The sequence below is a fragment of the Schistocerca americana genome, chromosome 2 (genome assembly GCF_021461395.2).
Source record: "Schistocerca americana isolate TAMUIC-IGC-003095 chromosome 2, iqSchAmer2.1, whole genome shotgun sequence".
Taxonomy (NCBI): domain Eukaryota; kingdom Metazoa; phylum Arthropoda; class Insecta; order Orthoptera; family Acrididae; genus Schistocerca; species Schistocerca americana.
Window position 1 is genome coordinate 36,471,798 of NC_060120.1, and position 21,866 is coordinate 36,493,663.

At 45.3% G+C, this 21,866-nt stretch overlaps 1 protein-coding gene across 1 annotated transcript in view; it reads left to right on the forward strand.

Moving 5' to 3' along the window:
• Positions 1–21,866, forward strand: part of LOC124596175 (UPF0764 protein C16orf89 homolog) — a 57,823-nt gene that overhangs the window by 32,197 nt on the left and 3,760 nt on the right. The window contains exons 3-5 of the mRNA XM_047135213.1: positions 5,438–5,718; positions 11,341–11,485; positions 13,382–13,505. Of these exons, the coding sequence (XP_046991169.1) occupies positions 5,438–5,718; positions 11,341–11,485; positions 13,382–13,505 (550 nt within the window). The remainder of the gene's footprint in view (positions 1–5,437; positions 5,719–11,340; positions 11,486–13,381; positions 13,506–21,866) is intronic.

The following is a 21,866-nucleotide window of genomic DNA, read 5'->3' on the forward strand; positions in this document are numbered from 1 at the left end:
GTCGCATCCGTGTTTGGCGACATCGCGGTGGACGCACATTGGAAGCGCGTATTCGTCATCGCCATACTGGCGTATCATCCGGCGTGTTGGTATGGGGTGCCATTGGTCACACGTCTGGGTCACCTCTTGTTCGGATTGACGGCACTTTGAACAGTGGACGTTACATTTCAGATGTGTTACGACCCGTGGCTCTACTCTTCATTCGATTCCTGCGAAACCCTACATTTCAGCAGGATAATGCACGACCGCATGTTGCAGGTCCTGTACGGGCCTTTCTGGACACAGAAAATGTTCAACTGCTGCCCCGGCCAGCACATTCTCCAGATCCCTCACCCTCTGAAAACGGCTGGTCAATGGTGGCCGAGCAACTGGCTCGTCACAATACGCCAGTCACTACTCTTGATGAACTGTGGTATCGTGTTGAAGCTGCATGGGCAGCTGTACCTGTACACACCATCCAAGCTCTGTTTGACTCAATGCCCAGGCGTACCAAGGCTTTATTACGTGAGAGGTGGTTGTTGTGGGTACTGATTTCTCAGGACCTATGCACCCAAATTGCGTGAAAATGTAATCACGTGTCCGTCCTAGTATAATATTTTGTCCAATGAATACCCGTTTTTCATCTGCATTTCTTCTTGGTGTAGCAATTTTAATGGCCGGTAGGGTATATGCAAGGGGCAACGACCAATAACAAACTGACAAACGTAAGTTAATTATACCATACATTGACGGAACACAAAGCTGGGAACATCACAGAAGAGAAATACAAGAGTAGAAACTGGCAAGCGGTATGGATCAATACTCAGAACCAACATTTGACAACGAGTGTGGGGGTCCAGCGGTACACCGCCCGGACTTCCCATATGGCAGCCGGCTACGCTGGCCTTTTTTTTTTTTTTTAACACAATTTTATTTATCATTCGTCCGCATAACTTACATGATTATTAACTACTCCATGTAAATAACATAATTATTCTTTAACATAAAGGATATTTGTCTTTAATATTATTACTAAATACAACTTTTCCTTGAGACAATGAATAAAAAATTGGCACATTCAGCTTCATAGTTTATCATCCGTTTAGGTTTTCGATGGTCTGGTACGAGGTACGCACAAAAGTCCTGTTGACTCTTTTCCTCATTAATGAACGGTCAAAAAATTCCCCTTTGAGGGGGTTGCTGCAGTGTATATGCAACGTAGAGCGACTCCGTTGTGGGTATATAAACACCGACATGATGGGGAGGAACCCAGGCAATCACGGTAGGTCGGCGCCTTCCGGCTCCTTGATTTCTCCCTTACCATCTGCGCTCGTCCTGTCCACCTCTCCCCCACCCTCACCTACCTTGGGCTCACCACTGACCGACACCTCACCTGGATCCCTCATCTCCACCCTATCCAGTCCAAAGCCCACAATCCCTTCCGTCTCCTTAAACTCCTCTCTGGCCGGACATGAGGATTGAACTCCTCTACCATCCTCCACACATACAAATCCTTAATCCATCCCATCCTCTGTTATGCCAGTCCTGCCTGGACATCCGCCCCCCCCCCCCCCCCACCAAATTGTATAAGTCCCTCCAGATACTCGAATGTCATGCACTCCGCCTCGCATTCCACATATGCCTCCTGTCCCCCATGCAAATCCTCTGTGACGTGATTCCTTTCCCCCATCTGCTCCTTTTCCTCGAACATGTCCACTTCCTCTGCATCTCCTGCCAACTTGATTCCCCTCATCCCCTGGTTGCTCCTCTCCTCTCGAACCCCCACCCACTGCCACGACATCACCATCCCCCCTATCCTCCACCTCTATACCCTTCATCTCCTCTCCGCCCCCCCTTCCATCCAGTTTTTTCTCCACCTACCCACTCCTTGAACCCATTCTCTCTCCCCAGGTCCTTTTTCTTTCCCCTTCACTGCCTTCCCCACTCCTTGTCGCTTCTGCCCTGCCCCCCTTTTCCTGTGTCCTCTCCCTCCATCGGCTCTCCCCTTTCCTCTGCTCCCCCCTTTTTTCCCCTCATCAGTCCGGGTCCTCCTCCCCCCCCCCCCCAATCTGCCGCCGTGTCTCCTCTATAGTTCTGTTTTAAGTGCATGTTCAGTGTTGTGTATCCCCTGTCATTGTTGCGAACGGACTACATACTGTCGCTAGGTCTGCTTTTAGAATGTTGCGAAGAGAAAGCAAACTGTCGCCTTGTTTTTTCAATTGTACCTGTCTATATACTCTGTGTTTTAATCAGCATCACCGACCCTTTGTTTTTATATTCTCTTTTCAATTTTTCACCTTGCTCCAGTTTTAATCAGACGCCGTTTTATCGCCTGTTTTTATTTTTATGATATCTCCTAATTTTGTTTTTAACTTTTCTGTAGGTTGCAGAGCTGCATGTTATGCTGCTGCCAGCCCCTCGCCCCCCCCCTTCCCCAGCCTCAGCCCTTCTGAGGGGAATCGAAATCCAATAAAGGACAAAGAAGGGAGGGACCAGTGCAGCGCTAGTGTAGTTGCGACGTGCGTGCGATAAATGCGGAAACGTGAACTATGAGGCATTATTACCAAATGCGTCCGAACAGGACTAACGTGTTTTTACTATTTTCTTGTCTGCCAAAATAAACACCATTAGCCATCTGTCGGCCAATGAAGAATGTGTATGGGAGAGCTTGTCTGTCGAAAACCACCGTTACAGAATGGTGTGCGAAGGTGTGTTGCTGCTTCATGATAACGCGCGTCCCCATATCACAAATGTAAGGCAATAATTACGCCAACTCATACGGCAGACACAGGAGCACCCGCCCTCTAGTCCTGATCAGCCCCCATGCGATTGCCACACCTTCGGCCCCCTAATAAAGGCCTTGAAGCGTCGATGATTCCTGAAAGACAAGGCTGTGCGGCAGGCAGTTGCAGACTTCTTCGCGCAGCAGACACGGAGTCTTACCAGACAGGTGTCTTCGACCTGATGCATCAGTAGCATGAGTGCTCCCGATGATTTCGCCGATTGGCGTACCGACTCTGGAGTGTACGCCCTTCGAATGGAAGCTTTTTGATGCCCCCCTATAACACACAATATGATAGTTTAGACAGTTCACTGCGTTCCTCTTCACTCTGGAAAACCAGACATCGATTGGGTTGAGTAAATCTGCTGTTGTTACTGTACAGGGTGCAATCCACTTGATACTCGGCAGCACCGTTCCTATTCCATTCAATGTTCCTTCCTCGTTTGTACATGTAAATCTATGTTCTTCACTGTCGATAAGATTACATGTGGAGCGCAAGAGCGAATCGGTGAGGTATATTGTGTATAATTTGGAATTAGTTGGAATTTTACTATTGATGGCGGTGTACCGCTGGACCCCCACACTCGTTGTCAAATGTTGGTTCTGAGTATTGATCCATACCGCTTGCCAGTTTGTACTCTTGTATTTCTCTTCTGTCATGTTCCCAGCTTTGTGTTCCGTCAATGTATGGTATAATTAACTTACGTTTGTCAGTTTGTTATTGGTCGTTGCCCCTTGCATATAGCCTACCGGCCATTAAAATTGCTACACCAAGAAGAAATGCAGATGAAAAACGGGTATTCATTGGACAAAATATTATACTAGAACGGACACGTGATTACATTTTCACGCAATTTGGGTGCATAGGTCCTGAGAAATCAGTACCCACAACAACCACCTCTCACGTAATAAAGCCTTGGTACGCCTGGGCATTGAGTCAAACAGAGCTTGGATGGTGTGTACAGGTACAGCTGCCCAAGCAGCTTCAACACGATACCACAGTTCATCAAGAGTAGTGACTGGCGTATTGTGACGAGCCAGTTGCTCGACCACCATTGACCAGCCGTTTTCAATTGGTGAGAGATCTGGAGAATGTGCTGGCCAGGGCAGCAGTCGAACATTTTCTGTATCCAGAAAGGCCCGTACAGGACCTGCAACATGCAGTCGTGCAATATCCTGCTGAAATGTAGGGTTTCGCAGGGATCGAATGAAGGGTAGAGCCACGGGTCGTAACACATCTGAAATGTAACGTCCACTGTTCGAAGTGCCGTCAATGTGGACAGGAGGTGACCGACACGTGTAACCAATGGCACCCCATACCATCACGCTGGGTGATACGCCAGTATAGCGTTGACGAATACACGCTTCCTATGTGCGTTCACCGCGATGTCGCCAAACACGGTCTCTGTAAACAGAACCTGGATTATTCCGAAAAAATGAGGTTTTGCCATTCGTGCACCCAGGTTCGTCGTTGAGTACACCATCGCAGGCGCTCCTGTCTGTGATGCAGCGTCAAGGGTAACCGCAGCCACGGTCTCCGAGCTGATAGTCCATGCTGCTGCAAACGTCGTCGAACTGTTCGTGCAGATGGTTGTTGTCTTGCGGACGTCCCCATCTGATGACTCAAGGATCGAGACGTGGCTGCACGATCCGTTACAGCCATGCGGATAAGATGCCTGTCATGTTGACTGCTAGTGATACGAGGCCGTTGGGATCCAGCACGGCGTTCCATATTACACTCCTGAACCCATCGATTCCATATTCTGCTAACAGTCATTGGATCTCGACCAACGCGAGCAGCAATGTCGCTATACAATAAACCGCAATCGCTATAGGTTACAATCCGATCTTTATCAAAGTCGGAAACGTGATGGTACGCATTTCTCCTCCTTACACGAGACATCACAACAATGTTTCACCAGGCAACGCCGGTCAACTGCTGTTTATGTATGAGAAATCGGTTGGAAACTCTCCTCATGCCATCATGTTGTAGGTGTCACCACCGGCGGCAACCTTGTGTAAATGCTCTGAAAAGCTAATCATTTGCATCTCACAGCATATTCTACCTGTCGGTTAAATTTCGCGTCTGTAGCACGTCGTCTTCGTGGTGTAGCAATTTTAATGGCCAGTACTGTAAATTGTGGAGAGAGATCAAGGAATGGTTACAGTAAGGAGGTTCAAATGGATGTTAGTTGCAGGAGTTACTACTCAGAAAGGAAGAGGCTTGCATAGACTAGACTAGAATGGAAACTGCATCAAACCAGTCTTCAGACAGAAGATAACAACAGAATTTATCTTCGTTTATTTATTTATTTCACGAACAAGTCTAGATACTCATTAACGGTTGGGGTATGAGATTTCATCAGTGTTCCTTCCCCAACTTCTAAAATCTTTTGCTTTTAATTTGTGTGGTAACAATAAGATGAAGGAGGTATCCCTAGATGTTAATGAATTAAAGTGGTCGAACTTACGTCATTTCAGGGGTCAAGGACTATGCTAAATACACCCAACAGGAAGTGGTGGTGTCGCAAGTCGGATGTATACGACAGACTTGGCTGCGCTTCCAATGTTTATATTCGTATTAGTTTCGAAGATGAGGTGTCGTGCGACTTAGAACAGCGCTACCACGGCCCAGTGTGGGAGCAACCTGATCAGCAGCGAGCACGCGTGTTGCAGTGCTGCAGCTCGCGCAGCCACGGCTGTGGCGAGGCCTGGGTCGGTACGGCACGACGCCGCTAGAGGCGCCAGCGCAGCCAGGCGCGCTCACCGCCAGCTCACTGGCGAGCCTGCTGGTGCAGCGCTGGCCCTCCGAGGCCGACTCCGACCTGTGCCTGCGCGGCCTGCTGGACGGCTGCGGAGTCTCCGGCGGCTGCTGGAGGGTCGAGACCAGCAGCGTGCCGGTCCCCAGGGGCTACTCCACCACGCACCGCCTGCTCTTCTACTCGGTCGCCTGGAGGGTAAGCTCTACTTTCCACGCATTACCACTTTGAGGACTGAGCGCGAGTGTGGACGCTCAACCGGCTGGTACTGAGCGATTTCGCAGTTTTTCTGAATTTTCTACAGCAGATTCTATATCATAGAAAATAGATTGCTCTTTTGCATTTAAAAACTACGTCCATTCTCTTCCGAGTACTGCAAAGAAATAAACATTTACGTTAGTGACAAGGGTTGTATATTAATTTGAGAGCATGCTGTTTCCACAGTGGAAAAAAATTTTTTTTGGGTTTTAGGACCTCTGAGGGACATAGGATTGAAGTTGTTAGTTTTAAATGAATAACTGTTGAAATATGAACTTCTACACTCCTGGAAATTGAAATAAGAACACCGTGGATTCATTGTCCCAGGAAGGGGAAACTTTATTGACACATTCCTGGGGTCAGATACATCACATGATCACACTGACAGAACCACAGGCACATAGGCACAGGCAGCAGAGCATGCACAATGTCGGCACTAGTACAGTGTATATCCACCTTTCGCAGCAATGCAGGCTGCTATTCTCCCATGGAGACGATCGTAGAGATGCTGGATGTAGTCCTGTGGAACGGCTTGCCATGCCATTTCCACCTGGCGCCTCAGTTGGACCAGCGTTCGTGCTGGACGTGCAGACCGCGTGAGACGACGCTTCATCCAGTCCCAAACATGCTCAATGGGGGACAGATCCGGAGATCTTGCTGGCCAGGGTAGTTGACTTACACCTTCTAGAGCACGTTGGGTGGCACGGGATACATGCGGACGTGCGTTGTCCTGTTGGAACAGCAAGTTCCCTTGCCGGTCTAGGAATGGTAGAACGATGGGTTCGATGACGGTTTGGATGTACCGTGCACTATTCAGTGTCCCCTCGACGATCACCAGTGGTGTACGGCCAGTGTAGGAGATCGCTCCCCACACCATGATGCCGGGTGTTGGCCCTGTGTGCCTCGGTCGTATGCAGTCCTGATTGTGGCGCTCACCTGCACGGCGCCAAACACGCATACGACCATCATTGGCACCAAGGCAGAAGCGACTCTCATCGCTGAAGACGACACGTCTCCATTCGTCCCTCCATTCCCGCCTGTCGCGACACCACTGGAGGCGAGCTGCACGATGTTGGGGCGTGAGCGGAGGACGGCCTAACGGTGTGCGGGAACGTAGCTCAGCTTCATGGAGACGGTTGCGAATGGTCCTCGCCGATACCCCAGGAGCAACAGTGTCCCTAATTTGCTGGGAAGTGGCGGTGCGGTCCCCTACGGCACTGCGTAGGATCCTACGGTCTTGGCGTGCATCCGTGCGTCGCTGCGGTCCGGTCCCAGGTCGACGGGCACGTGCACCTTCCGCCGACCACTGGCGACAACATCGATGTACTGTGGAGACCTCACGCCCCACGTGTTGAGCAATTCGGCGGTACGTCCACCCGGCCTCCCGCATGCCCACTATACGCCCTCGCTCAAAGTCCGTCAACTGCACATACGGTTCACGTCCACGCTGTCGCGGCATGCTACCAGTGTTAAAGACTGCGATGGAGCTCCGTATGCCACGGCAAACTGGCTGACACTGACGGCGGCGGTGCACAAATGCTGCGCAGCTAGCGCCATTCGACGGCCAACACCGCGGTTCCTGGTGTGTCCGCTGTGCCGTGCGTGTGATCATTGCTTGTACAGCCCTCTCGCAGTGTCCGGAGCAAGTATGGTAGGTCTGACACACCGGTGTCAATGTGTTCTTTTTTCCATTTCCAGGAGTGTATTTTATTAATAATCACACAGTTACATTGGCTTTTGTATGAAATATTTCGAAACATTTTAGAAAACAAAGCATTACGTCACAGTTTTCACAATAATGTCGCGTGTCTTTCCTTGAAACTTTACCATATGTGGCCATGCTTGTTTCTGCCCATACTTTACACCTTCTCTGAGGCCACTTAGACAATTTTGTGGGTGGAATTAATTTTAGAAAATGTCTTTCGCTTAGTCTGTTGATGGGTGAACTATTCTGAGAAGTGCATGAGTATAAGAGGCCACCTTTGTGAACCAAGTTCTCTGCTAACTCTGTAATGTAATTAACCAGATGTTTGCTTGTATTTCGCGACGTTTTGTACAAAATGTGTGAATTTACAGTCATGAGCATGAAAATGCGAAAGAAATTTTTTTCCACCGCTTTAATTGTTTTCGTTCAAAAGGATAGTACGCCATTAGCTGGTCGCTATGATCCACACCAGTTTTTTTACTATTGTAGTCCAAAACACAGTCTGGCTTCATTTTTTCCACCATTCCAAATTTAGTTTTTACACTGACATTTGTTGCCGTTATTTTATGCTTTGTCGTCAAAAGAAAAACGTCTCTGTTGTCCTTCCATTTTACAAACAGTAAGTGATCTCGTCTGCGAAACGAAAGTTCATTTTTTTTCGATTTCTGGCCAACAAGATCCCTTGGTAGGCGTTTTCTATTTTTCTGCACAGTACCAACTGCCTTAGTTCTTTTCCCCCACGAATAATCCAGTAAATCAGGGCTGGTGTAGAGTCGGTCCATGTATAATGTGTGACCTTAATTATGAAACGAATGACACAATCTGTCTACAATGTGTAAAATGCTTTTATCGGCATTAGACTGTTTCCCAGAATAAATTTCACAGCTCAGGACGTACCCACTTTCACTTTCACATAGCATAAAAAATTTTACGCCATATTTATTAGGCTTATTTTTCATATACACTCTAAAACTCAGTCTACCACGAAAAGGGCAAATTCCTTCATCTATAGTAATATTTTCGCCTGGCTTGTAAGCCTTTCCACTTTGGGTCACGCATCTGTCGAATATAGGTCTTACCTTATGAATAGGATCGTGACATACCTGGTTTTTAGGAGTATACGTTGCGTTGTCTACGAGATGTACCATTCGTAGAATTGACAAAAACCTATCTCTTGGCAGACACTTTGCCGCAAATGAGGACTGCAACACGGGATTTGTTGACCAGTAGTCAGACAGTTTTGGTTTCTTGACTAGGCACATATGCAAAATAATACCAAAAAATTTATACAGTTCACTGAGTTTCACTGTTGTCCACTTACGCCACACTGACTGAGGCTCCAGTTTTCCTATAGCACTTACGTGTCTATTGTCATTCTAGCGTAGCGGTTTGCTTCTCGTTTGATCAGTCTCACCAGTTCTTCATCGAAAAAGTACGTGAAACAATCAAACACTGAAGAATGTTGGTCAATCCCATCTTGAATTCCACAGGATTCAGAAAAAACAGGAAGCTGGGGAGTGATTGGATCGTCATCTGTCCACTGGCCAGAAGAATATGGCAAATTGCAATGACCAGTTGTGTTTGTTGTGACAAAGATGTCAACAGCCTCATCCTCAGGTCTTCTTGACGGTTCACCGTCCGAGGGATCGTTTTCATCTATAAGAAAATTCGTAAAAATTATCTTTTTTCTGACCAGGAATCAAACCACAGAATTACGTAAAATTCGGACAAAAAATAGCTTACCTTCACTAATGTCAAAATCTGCAATTTCTTCATCTAATTCTGAACCACTATTGTTCAATGAAAACTCTATTTCTTCATCTCGCAAGACCATGACGAAAATAAAGCGTAAAGCTATCAGCCGAAAACAATCTAAAGTTTCGAACTGCCGCGCGCCTGTTGTAAGTCGAGCGTGAGCGCGGCAAAGCAAATGACTCAAAATATACTCCTGTACCACCTCCAACAGTGACATATGCTGCCATCTATAATTTTTTCTTGGTACTAGGGTAACCAGAGAGTACTTTTAAACCTACAGAATATGAAAGTCATGCGCTGGGAGTCGTTAACATCGCTGGTAATCGGCCGACGTAGGAGCTACGTAGATCGTCTTTTTGGGGTACTGTCGGACCGGCGTAGGAGCTACGTCGCTCGTCTCGAAAGTGTTAATTGTATTTTCCTATTTCAGTTTCGATCTCTATTGGAGGGGGCTGTGTTCATCTATCATAAAACACATTTCTTTCTTTATTGATCATTTACTTCCCACTGCACGGGTTGAGTGGTGGCAGCAACCGTGTTGATGCTCTTCAGTCAACTGCTTTTAAAATATATACATCGTCATCGCCCTCTTATATACAGTGATTGGGACTGTCTGTTCCGCCTTCACACGTTTACGCTGAGGTGACAAAAGTCATGGGATACCTCCCAATATCGTGTCGGAACTCCTTTCGCCCGGTGTAGTGCAGTAACTGAGCATGTCATCGACTCAACAAGTCGTTGGAAGTACCCTGCACAAATACTGAACCCCTCTGTAGCTGTCCATAGCTGTGAAAGTGTTGCCGATGTAGGATTTTGTCCACGACGTAACCTATCGATTATGTCCCATAAATGTTCGATGTGACTCATGTTTGGCAGTATGGGCGGAAAAATCATTCGCTCAAATTTTCTAGAATGCTGTTCAAACCAGTCACGAATAACTGTGGTTCGGCGACGTGGTGCATTGTCATCCATAAACGTTCCGTCGTTGTTTGGGAACATGAAGTCCATGAATGGCTACAAATGCTCTCCAAGTAGCAGAATATAACCATTTCTAGTCAATGATTGGTTCAGATGGATCACAGGACCCAGGCCATTCCATGTAAACATAGCCCACACCGTTATGTAGCCAGCACCAGCCGTGTTGACAGATTGGGTCCATGGCTTTGTGAGGTCTGTGCCACAGTATAACCCTACTATCAGCTCCTGCAACTGAAATCGGGCCACAATTTTCCAGTCGTCTAGGGTCCAACTGATATGGCCGCGAGTCCAGGAGAGGCGCTGCAGGCGATGTCGTGGTGTTAGCAAAGGAACTTGCATCAGTCGTCTGCTGCCGTAATCAATTAATCCATTAACGCCAAATTTCGCCATTTGTCGTACGTCTGCAGTTATTCAGGTTGTGTTGCTCGCATGTTAGCACTGTCAACTCTAAGCAAAGGCCACTGTCCTTGGTCGTTAGGTGAAGGCCTTCGGCCACTGCATTTGGTAAGTGGTAATGCCTGAAATTTTGTATTATCCGTACATTCTTGACCCCTGTGGATCTGGGAATACTGAATTCCCTAACGAATTCCGCATAACAAACTCAAAATTGGCTTACTGAATAGAAGGCACTGTACGTGTATTGTTACTTGTATCTCATACTTTTCTTATATCTGTGATAAATTTTGTATTATATGGCAGTTTGTTGTGTAGTTATATCCCTTTGTGGAAGCTTTCTTTTCGGGAGCGGCCAATGTTTGTACAGTAACGTTTTCAAGATGTACGTACAAGGCTTTCGTATAATTTAGAATAATCCATGCACCGATCTTTAATTCTAACAGCTCTCTTTCGTTTTAGTAAGAAAGGGTTTGAAGCAGAAAATGTGTGTATTTTTGTGAATTTCACATGACTGTTCAGTTCTCAACCAATGCCATTGTACTAAAGACAAGCGTAAGTTGCGCGCGGGTCATTTCATCTTCATCTCCATCCATATAGCCTCCTTCAGCCAACACTGAACTTTCAATCAATGTGACGCGTTGCACTATCTTGGTAGGAAACTACCAGTACGTCAACCGTACCGCTTGTCTGCTGTAACCAGCGTGCCTTCACAGACCATTCCCTTTCAGCTCGGCTGCGCCAACGCCACGTCCTTCGCTGATACGGACTGGGGCAGCCGGATCCCTGAGCTGTGTGCCAGCATCTTGCTGGACGCCGAAGAACTCGCCGCGGGCGGCTACCTATCACCCACCAGGGACCTCTTCACCGAGCAAAGTAATCAAGACATTTGAACAGCTTATAGTGTGCAGTGTGACTTAATAAGCGTTGTCCACAGTGCAGCATGAAACTGAGCTGAGCACCAGAGCAGAAGGAATTTCTGGTTTGGAAGAAGATAACACCACAGCAGCAGTTCGTAACAACAGGCACGAGGAAAGAAATTTTGGAACACCCAGTACTTCACATGATTCACACGGTGCTCGTGCCTCGTTGTTGACCTCTATTGAGTATTGCTAAGCGCCGGGCGCTACACGAGGGCAAAACGACACAACACAACACGATAGTACATTCCGCACGATCACTACATGTATACTTCGCAATCAGTCTCACAATGTGAGGGTATAGTACTTCGGGTGCTACAATAAATATGTGAGCACATTCTTATTGTTAAATCAGATGTGTATGGAACTTCTTTGTGCGCAGATTACACTCCAGTTACAACACATTGTCATTAATCTGCGTTTCACAGATGGAATATACGAGGGCGTACTGAAAGTAATGCCTCGGAATTTTTTATGTGAAAACTCTTGAAGTTTCTTAAACAAACAGACGTTAGTAACATTCTACATATTTATTCTTCATGTCTAGATATTTATTTCTCAATATAATTACTCTGGCGGCGTATACATTTCTCCCAACGAGAGACCAGTTTCTCGAGACAGTTACTGTAGAATGTTTGACATTGCTGACGGAGCTACAACCTCTCCTCTGCTTGCAGTGCTTCATTACTATCGGAGTGAAATCCTCGAGGGTGTTCTTTAAGTTCTGGAAACAGATGAACATCGGGTGGGGCCAAATCGGGACTTTATGGAGGATGATCTATGACAGTGAACTCAAGGCGTCGGACTGTTGCAGATGTTTCAGCGGTCGTGTGTTCCGTCTTTGTCCTGCTGAAGGAAAGGATACTCCATGCGTCCACGAACCCTTCGAATTCGAAACTCGATTACATCACGCTGTTTCTCGTACACAGACATGGTTATGTTACACGTTGCAATTCGGAGCCCTGTAGCGAGAGAGAGTTGCAAATATGTAGACATGAACAATAAAAATGTAGAATGTTAATAAAAATTTATAAAGCCTTAATTGTTTTCGCAAAAAAATGGGAGGCACTACTTTCCAGCATGTCCTCGTACATTCAGTTAACAATGGCGTACCTTGGTTGTTGACTCAGAATTCATTTGTACACTTTCTCTCAAGTACTATATTTCCGCAAGACGCTGTATGAACGTAAAGCACAGGGATAATGCTTCGGAAACTGAATAGAAGACAAGGCATTTAATTTAGTGGAAGGAAGGAGGAAAAGAACATTAGAGTTGAATGTCCCATCAACAACGAGGGGATGGAGACGGTGCACAAACTCGAACTGGACAGAAAATCAGCCATGGCCTTTCAACAGGTGCCAACCTGTCAGTCTCCATAATTGAGTTATATAAACTACAGAATCACTAAATCAGGACAGCTGTATGGAGATCTGAAGTCCGTTGAACCTTTGCACTATCTCTCTCAATCCTGTACTGAATTGCTATGCTGGATGTTGTAATTTGTCCTTGTATCCAGCGTTTCTAGTCACTAAGAAAAGGACACTAATTTATTCGTTCAGCTTCTACTGTAGATAAATAACAATTTATATTTGAAGCTGTTGCTCTAGAAACTAGATTTATTTTTTAACCGACAAGAATATTCTTTTGTACTCTGTTGAATTCTGGTCCCGTAACATATCTTGTGCCTATTACTTGGGATACAGAAATTTATTCAGAACCAAAACATATTCGTGGTTTGATTCTTCTGATATCCTGTGGGCCAAATAGTAGGCTTTATTCATAAAGTTGAATATCATCTGCAGTTAGTTTACGTTAGTCCTATTACAACAAACTATATTTTTCTCTGTTCCAGTTGTCCTTTGTGGTTTAGAGGGATTTAAAGAATTTATAAAACCTTCGTGGCTGGAGAAGATACTATCATGGCAACGACCATTTGGCTGTTACGGAAATCTGCATAATTCTATACTACGCAAAAGGTAAGTAAATTTCTCGCAGTCGGTTGGTAAAATAAAGTAAATGATGGGGCGTCCTTTGATGGAGAACCCCAGAGCCGTAAAACATACATCCGAAAACGGCGCTGTCAAAAGTTATAAGCAAGGAACTGTCTTCCCCAACACCTCCCCTCCATCGCCCTAACATAAACAATATGAACTCATAATATATATACAGGGTATCACAGTCCATTTCTAAGAAAGGACGGACAGATTTACATAACATAATTATGATGTACCAGCAGAGTACCCAGTGTTGCCCGGGTAGTGCTTATTCCAACCCTGTGTTACGGCTTCTGCACCACTTGTCAGCAGCAGACACAGTGGCTGCGCCACAGACTGAGACAGCGTGCAGTTTTACAATTATTTATTGAACTTTCTTTACAATTTCTCCCTCGTCTTCGCTGCCCAGCCCTGCGGATCCCTCCGCCTGGCTGCTGCTATGTAGATTCTCTGGTAAAGCGAGCAACGCGCGCCGCTGATCGCACTGGGGAGCCTCAGGCCACCAGTGCTCCGCTGAAGACAGGATGCCCCGTGGTTGAGGTGAACTCGTCGCCGTGAGGTCAGCTGCCGACGCCTGCTGCACCGGCGGCTGGGAAGCCGTCAGTCGCGATGTCCGCGAGCTTCCGTCATGGACGGACCACAAGCCGTGGGGCCGGGTTGCCGTGAAGTCCGGGCGTCAGTCCCCGGTGGCGCCTGTGACCAAGACCGCGCTGCGGCCGGTCCTGCTGCAAGTTCTCGCTGTAGTTAGTCAGCCATGGTGCCGACCTAACTTGGGCCGACCTCCAGAGCCGAAGTTGACATCTGGCGGCGAACGGATGACTCCTGCGAGCTGGAACAGACTTCCAGAATCGTCACCTACGAGGACTGAACATTCGGACACGGACCACGTCCGTCCTCAGATCCCAACTGCTTCCTAATTACTTCTGTCTGTTGCTGCCTGCGTTCCACTATTTATATCCAGCAGAAGGACGCTTTTTACCCTCAGTGGTAGCTTTTTGTTATTACTCCCGGAGTATATTGCAGCGTAACTTAGCGTGCTGGCCTCACTTCCCCTTACTCAGCACCCTCCAGGCTTCGCTCGGCGCTCGGTCCGTGTGCGTCTTTGCGTCAGTCTGTTGGTAGACTGCTGCTGTCAGCAAGGCTATCTGTGCCTGCCTATTTCGCAACGCCTCGGTCGCCGGCGTGCCTCTGTTTTGCCATTCTCCACTGCGTGAAGCAACGCTTACTACATGTGGCTGCAACACTTGTGTTAGTCCATTTCCCCCTGTCCATTACCCTTACCCCTCCCTCCGTTAACCTCCTCCATTCCCAGTCTCTCTCCATCTCTTTCTGCTCTTCTGTCTGTCTATCTCCTCCTACCCCTTTCTCTGTCTATCCACTTTTCTGCCCTCTCTCTGACCATCTGCTCGCCCCCTCCACCTTGTCCATTTATTCCTTCCCCCCTCTGTCCATCCCCCCCTCTGTTAATCTCCTCCTCCTCTCCCTCATCTAATTCAATCTCATGATGCCCTCTCTATTTCCATCCCCTTCTCCCCCCTTCGCTGTTCCTTTCCTCCTTCCTCTTCTCTCTCTTCTTCTCCACCCGCTTCCTTTCTGTGACTATTTCCTTCTCTCCCCTCTTTCAGCCATCGCTTCATCTTCCCTTTCTCTATCCATTTCCTTCTTCTTCTCTCCCTGCCCATGTCCCCTTCTCATCTCTCGGTGCCCCTCTCTTCTTACCCTCCGCCACCCCATCTCTGTCCATCCCCTCCTCCTTCTTTTCTCTGCCAATCTCCTCCTGTCCCCTCTGTCCATTTCCTCTTCGCCCTCTTTCTATCCATCTCTTTGTCTCCCCCCTATCTGTGCCCATTTCCTCTTCCCCTCTTTTTCTGCCCTTCTCCTCCTTCAGCCATCTTTCTTCACTTTCTCGCCTCCCCCACCCCAATAGGAAGCTGGTGGTTCTCACTGTTACACTATTTCTTTCCAGATTGTAGTAATTATGCGTACCAAATTTGGTTGAAATCGTTTGACAGGGTTTAGGATGAGCTCTCTACCCGTGACTTTGCTCCCACAAACACATCTCAAAAACATTTCACATATATTTAACATATTTCACACATATTTTCACACATATCTCACCTGTATCTTTAGCGAATTTCACCATGCAATTTCATTTTCATGAAGCTCTATGTTTATGATGTGGTGTCCCCTGATCTGTCTGACGTACAGTGATGTACATCATGCTACATCCAGCAGAATATATGGACACTGTCTGCGAAATGTGATGCGACTAGAGTTACTAGCAAAAAGTTAATAAATTTAAATGCCATGCATGATGCGGCTGCTTTTAACGCACCTCAGTGTTTATGACGTCATATCTCCTGAACCATGTGTCGTACAATGGCATAATTTTGCTGGTGCATTTAGTTGTGTATGTTAATACTGTCTGCAAAATGCGTCGGGAATACAATTAGTTCTAAAGAAATGACAAATTAAAACGTCGCCCTTCATGCTGCAGTTTTACTGAGTGACCAGTGAAAATGTAGAAAACAATATTTTTTTTTTCCGTTCATAATTTTGTGAGGGTTGCCAGCGACAAAAGTTTCGTAAAGGTTTCAAATTATGTTTAAAGTCCGTGACACGTCAATAAAGCTCTCATTCTCAAATGCTCGGTGAGTAAATTCTTTTTCGCGCCTCTTTTTCATCCTCACCTCATCCCTCAGATAGGTGTACCAGGTGTGGTTGAAATCGGTCCTGTGGTTTAGGAGGGGATACGGAACATAAATACATACATACAATCGTACGTCCATTTTTATAGTATGTGTCGATTTCTGTGATAATTTGCGCTGTTGTTCTTTTCCATAAAAAACGATATAAGAAATGTGGTTGTTGTTAGTGAAATATTCCGCAATTCCTTGGTTATTTGAAAAACGAACACCAACAACAGCAACCATCTGCTTACTCTTCAGCATGTTCCAAAGAACTGCAAACGTTGCCGCTGTTCATCCTCTGTTAAGTAGGGCAAGTAAACAGTTCCTTTTCCCTTCCTGTGCCTCTTCCCCAAGATTTTTGTTTTCCCGGATCTTCCTCTTTTGTTGGCTGCGAAGTTCAAACCTTGTTTCAAAGCTAGACAAGGGTTTACAAATTTTTCCATCATTCCAGCGGTTGTGTCTCGTCAGACCACTTTTACCTTCTCCTATCTTTTTATTTCATTCCCAAAGACCCAGAAAGTCTGATATTTTGACTTCCACTTAAAACTGGTTGACGGTATTCTATACGCTGATGAGCCCAAACTATATGACCACTCCCTGCCACGAGACAAAATAGCCGCCTGATGGATTTGCGTGAACTGACACGGTAAGGAAAGCACACTCAGGTGACAACAGTCATGAGGTACTATGACACCTCTACGTACGTTGTGCCAAATATGACGTTAACGTACAATAAGTGTTACCCTCCAGGAGGAATTTTGAAGTTTGACAGTATGTTTACCTAATGGACAGACAGATCAAACATGAATTTCGCATAAATGGCAATTAGTAGAAAGACTTTAATTTTGGATGGTAAGAAAGTAGTGAAGTTCTCGTGAATGAAATAATAAACGGTCGCAAGCCTAATTAGGCATAATAATTTGAAACATGACGTTCAAGGAATTCAGATATAATTTTGCAAAAGGGACTTTCATTCTTTTTCTCTTTGTGAAGTCCAATGAACACACACGACCACCAGACGAACTGAACAGTGTGTAGCAGTAGTTATCATTTGCATAAATTGGCAATCACAGAAAAATAAATGGCATTTTACTCCTATTGATAACAATTACTATCTCAATCATTAATTAATTCAGCACCAAAATGTTATCAAATGTTAGTCACGAGACTAAAATTGGGCATGGAAAAAGTCCTGGTTTAACTAACACACACACACACACACACACACACACACACACACACACACACACACCACAAATGCAAATTAATAACACTGTACAAACATTTTTTTACCCTCTCTCATTTATGGAAATACTTCAGATTTCTTTAGCAAAAGCAATATTTAGTTTAACTTTCTGGTAATTGAAAAAAATATACTGGGGCCCATAAACTGTCACTTACTCTGCAGGCAAATGCTGTAATTATTTCAGAGACAAATTGCATTACACTAATGTGGATTTCTAACACCACTTAAATTTGTTTATATTTCAACACCATATAGTAATTTATTCAACTGTTATTCTCAAATAAAAATTCAGAAATTAGTTCATGGTAATAGTCAAAGCAAAAATCTAATTTCCTGTAAATCAAATTATGTGCCTTTTTCATTACCTGTGAAGCGGGTGGTTTACCTAGCAACGTTTATACACTTCAACACTGAAACTTTAGCACATTCAAATTAGAAACAATTCAATGGTTATTCAGAAACAGGATACTCGATCTTTTGCAGGTTTAGGATAGGACCCTAAAACGGTTTTACGATCAGGACAATTTCAAAGTTCACATACATGTTTTTATCACTTGAATTACAATTGAAAAACAGCACACACAAACATACTGGTCCATACTAAGATACATATCTGATTTCCTGATGTTGGCGGAGCAGTGGCGCAATAGTAGTGGCAAGCACATGGCGGCTATCTGGTCTTACCTCTTGCTGTTTAAGGCTCTTTTCAAATTTCTTCTTGTCGACGTATTAATCATTTTAGAGCCATTCCATAATACAAGAGCACCATATTACAGCCGAAACCACATCCGAGGCAATTTTAACATAAATCGGCTTCCGAATGCCTCATTTGGCACCCACGGTATTGACTGTATAACTCTTGGCCACTAACTGCGTAATGTGCTCCTCACTTGCCGCCCAGATTGTCCGCCAATTTCACCTTTTCCCTCGCGCCACACCACTTCCGCTTAGATTAGATTAGATTAATTATTCATTCCATAGACCCATAAAAGAGGGAATCCTCCTGGGTGTTGAACATGTCAGATAAACACATTACAAAAATGTAATTAGAAAAACTTGAGTTTCATTAATTTTAGTGATCCTCAGTTAATAAACAGTAAAATTATGTACATGAATTAAATTTAAACTTCTAATATTTACAGGTTTAATACTTACATCTGCTTTCATTAAATCCATCATTCAGACATTTGCAGTTTCTTGGCTATTACAACCAAGTATTGTCAAAAATTAAGGTATAATAAATTTTCATTAAAATGGTCTACTGCACTTGTTGAGAAACTCATAGACGGAATAGAAGGAGTTGGCCACCAAAAATTCTTTTAAATTATGTTTAAATTGTGCCTTATCTGAAACTAAACTCTTTATGCTTGCCGATAACTTATTGAAAATATGCGTTGCTGAATACTGGACTCCTTTCTGGGCAAGAGTAAGTGATTTTAAGTCTTTATGTATGTTATTCTTATTCCTAGTATTGATACTGTGTACTAAGCAGTTAGTTGGAAAAACATATATATCATTTACAACAAACTTCATTAAGGAATAAATATACTGAGAAGCTGTGGTTAATATGCCCAATTCTTTGAACAGGTTTCAACATGATGTTCTTGGATTTACACTACTCATTACTCTTATTATACGCTTCAGTACTCTAAAAAATTTTTCTCTGTTTGTGGAGTTACCCCAAAATATGATACCATATGACATAATGGGGCGAAAATAAGCAAAATATGCTAGTTTTTTATATTTATATCTCCTATGTCTGACATCATTCGTATTGCAAACACAGACTTGTTTAGGTGCTTTAGCAGTTCGTTAGTATGTTGCTCCCAACTGAATTTATTATCAAGTTGTAATCCCAAGAATTTTACACTCTCAACTTCTCCTATTTCCATGTCATCATATTTTATACACATACCAGAAGGATATCCCTTGGAAGTTCTGAACTGCATATAGTGGGTCTTTCCAAAGTTTAATGACAGTGAAGTGACTATGAAACCCCTTAGCGGAGGGTGTTCCCTACACTTTTTCCTTCCTTATAATACAACTTCCCTAAGTATGAACCAGTTTTCTACGTACAATTTCTCTTACATAAACAGGCATATTTTATAAAGTTTCATGATTTAAACTCACTGTTAAGGTTTTTCAAAATATCCATCACAAACTTCCACTTCCCTTTGGCAATTGAAATACATTACTCAGTAAAGACCAAACATTTCATAGTTACATGCATAAAATTACACAGTATAAATTGGAATGAAAGTAAATCTAACCTAATCTAATCTATTTTTAATCGATGTTAATGTTACAGTACCTCCTAACATTGTGTCGGATCTCCTTTCAACCGGTGGAGTGCTGCGACTCGAGGTGGCGTGGACTCAACAAATCGTGGAAGTCCTCGGCAGAAACACTGAGCCATGTTGTTCCTATGGACGTCCATAATTGCGAAAGGGTGGCCGGCGCGGGATTTTGTACACGAAATCACCTCTCGACTGTGTCCCTTACACGTTCGATTGGATTCAAGTCGAGGGTACTGAGCAAACAAATCATTTGCTTGAACTAGCCAGAATGTTCTTTAAACCCGTGACACGGTGCATTGTCATTCGTAAAAATTCCATCGTTGTTTGGAAAAATGGTCCATGAATGGCTGCAAATGGTCTCCAAGTAGCCGAACATAACCATTTCCAGTCAATGGTGTGTTCAGTTGGACCAGAGGACCCAGTCCATTCCAGGTAAACACAGGTCGCACCACAATGGAGCTACCACCAGCTTGCACAGCGCCTTGTTGACAACATGGGTCCATGGCTTCGTGGGGTCAGTGGCACACTCGAATCCTATCATCATCTCTTACCGACTGCAGTCGAGATTCATCTGGCCACGCCACGGTTTTCCAGTCGTCTAGAGTCCAACCGATATGGCACGAGCCCAAGAGAGGCGCTGCAGGTGACGTCATGCTGTTAGCAAAGGGACTCGTGCCGCTCGTCTGCTGCCGTAGCCGCTTAACGCCAACATTTGCCGCACTGTCCTAAAGGGCACGTTTGTCCTACGTTCCACATTGATTTATGTGGTTATTTCACGTCTGTTAGCACTGACAGTACGCCTGCTTAGCTGGGTGGTAACGTGCTCGCCTCCCATGCAAGCGGGCCCTGGTTCTATTCCCGGCTGGGTTGGAGATTTTCTCCGCTCAGGGACTGGGTGTTGTGTTGTCTTCATCATCATTTCATCCTCATCACTGGCGCTCAAGTCGCCCAATGCGACGACGAATGAAGTAAGACTTGCACTTGGCGCCTGAACTTCCCCGAATAGGGACCTCCCGGCCAACGACGCCATACGCTCATTTCATTTCGCTTCAGCACTGACACCTCGCTGCTCTCGGTCATTAAGTGGAGGCCGTTGGTCCCTGCGTTGTCTGTGGTGAGAGGTAGTGCCTGATATTTGGTATTCTCGGCATGATATTGACACTGTAGAAGTCGAAATACTGAAATCCCTAACTGTTTCTAAGACCAATTACCATTCCGCGTTCAAGGTTTGTCAATTTCCGTCGTGCAGCCATAATGACGTCAGAACGTTTTCACCTGAGCGGAAATAACAGCTCCGTCAATGCACTGCCCGTTTATCCCTTGTGTACGCGATACTAGTGTCATCTGTATACTCGTATGTGTATATGACTGACTCATGACTTTGGTCACCTCATTGTACACAATGTAGCAGGTACGAGTGGAGACTCATCCTAGCGACGACACGGGCCGGAAATACATCGACATAAGCGGCTTTGGTATAATGCATAGTGTTATGACCCTGCGACGGGGCACGAATTTAGCTGATCAGCTGTTCACGTTCTGCTGTCGTAAGTATTTATGCAAAGTGGTTTGAGGACGGCGAGACACGAGAAGGCGACAAGACGTCAGTACCTCATCACAGAACAGGCTCCGTACTGCAGCACAGGCGGCGATTTGCGGCAGACATGGAGACAGAGCACAATATTGATGTAGGAAAAAACTTTCGGCCCACACCCTTCAGCGCACACTGTTGAATCTGGACCTCCGCAGCAGATGAGCCCTCCGTGTTCCCACGTTGAACCAACGAGATGATCAATTACGACTGAAGTGGAGACGGGATCGTCTACATTGGATGGCGGATCAATGGAAAAGTGTCGCTTGGTAGCATGAATCATGTTTCTTGTTATACGAGGTCGATGGTCGTGGTCGGACACGCCGTCGTTCAAAAGAATGATTGCTCGAAACATGCACTGCGTCATGGACAAAGACAGTTGGGAACAGTATTTTGTTATGTGGGACATTCACCTGGGCTTACATGGGACCAGTGGCAGTAACTGAAGGCACTTTGACAGCAGTGGAGTACGTTAACGCTATAGGACGCCACCTGCATCCGTTCATACTTTATGCCCTC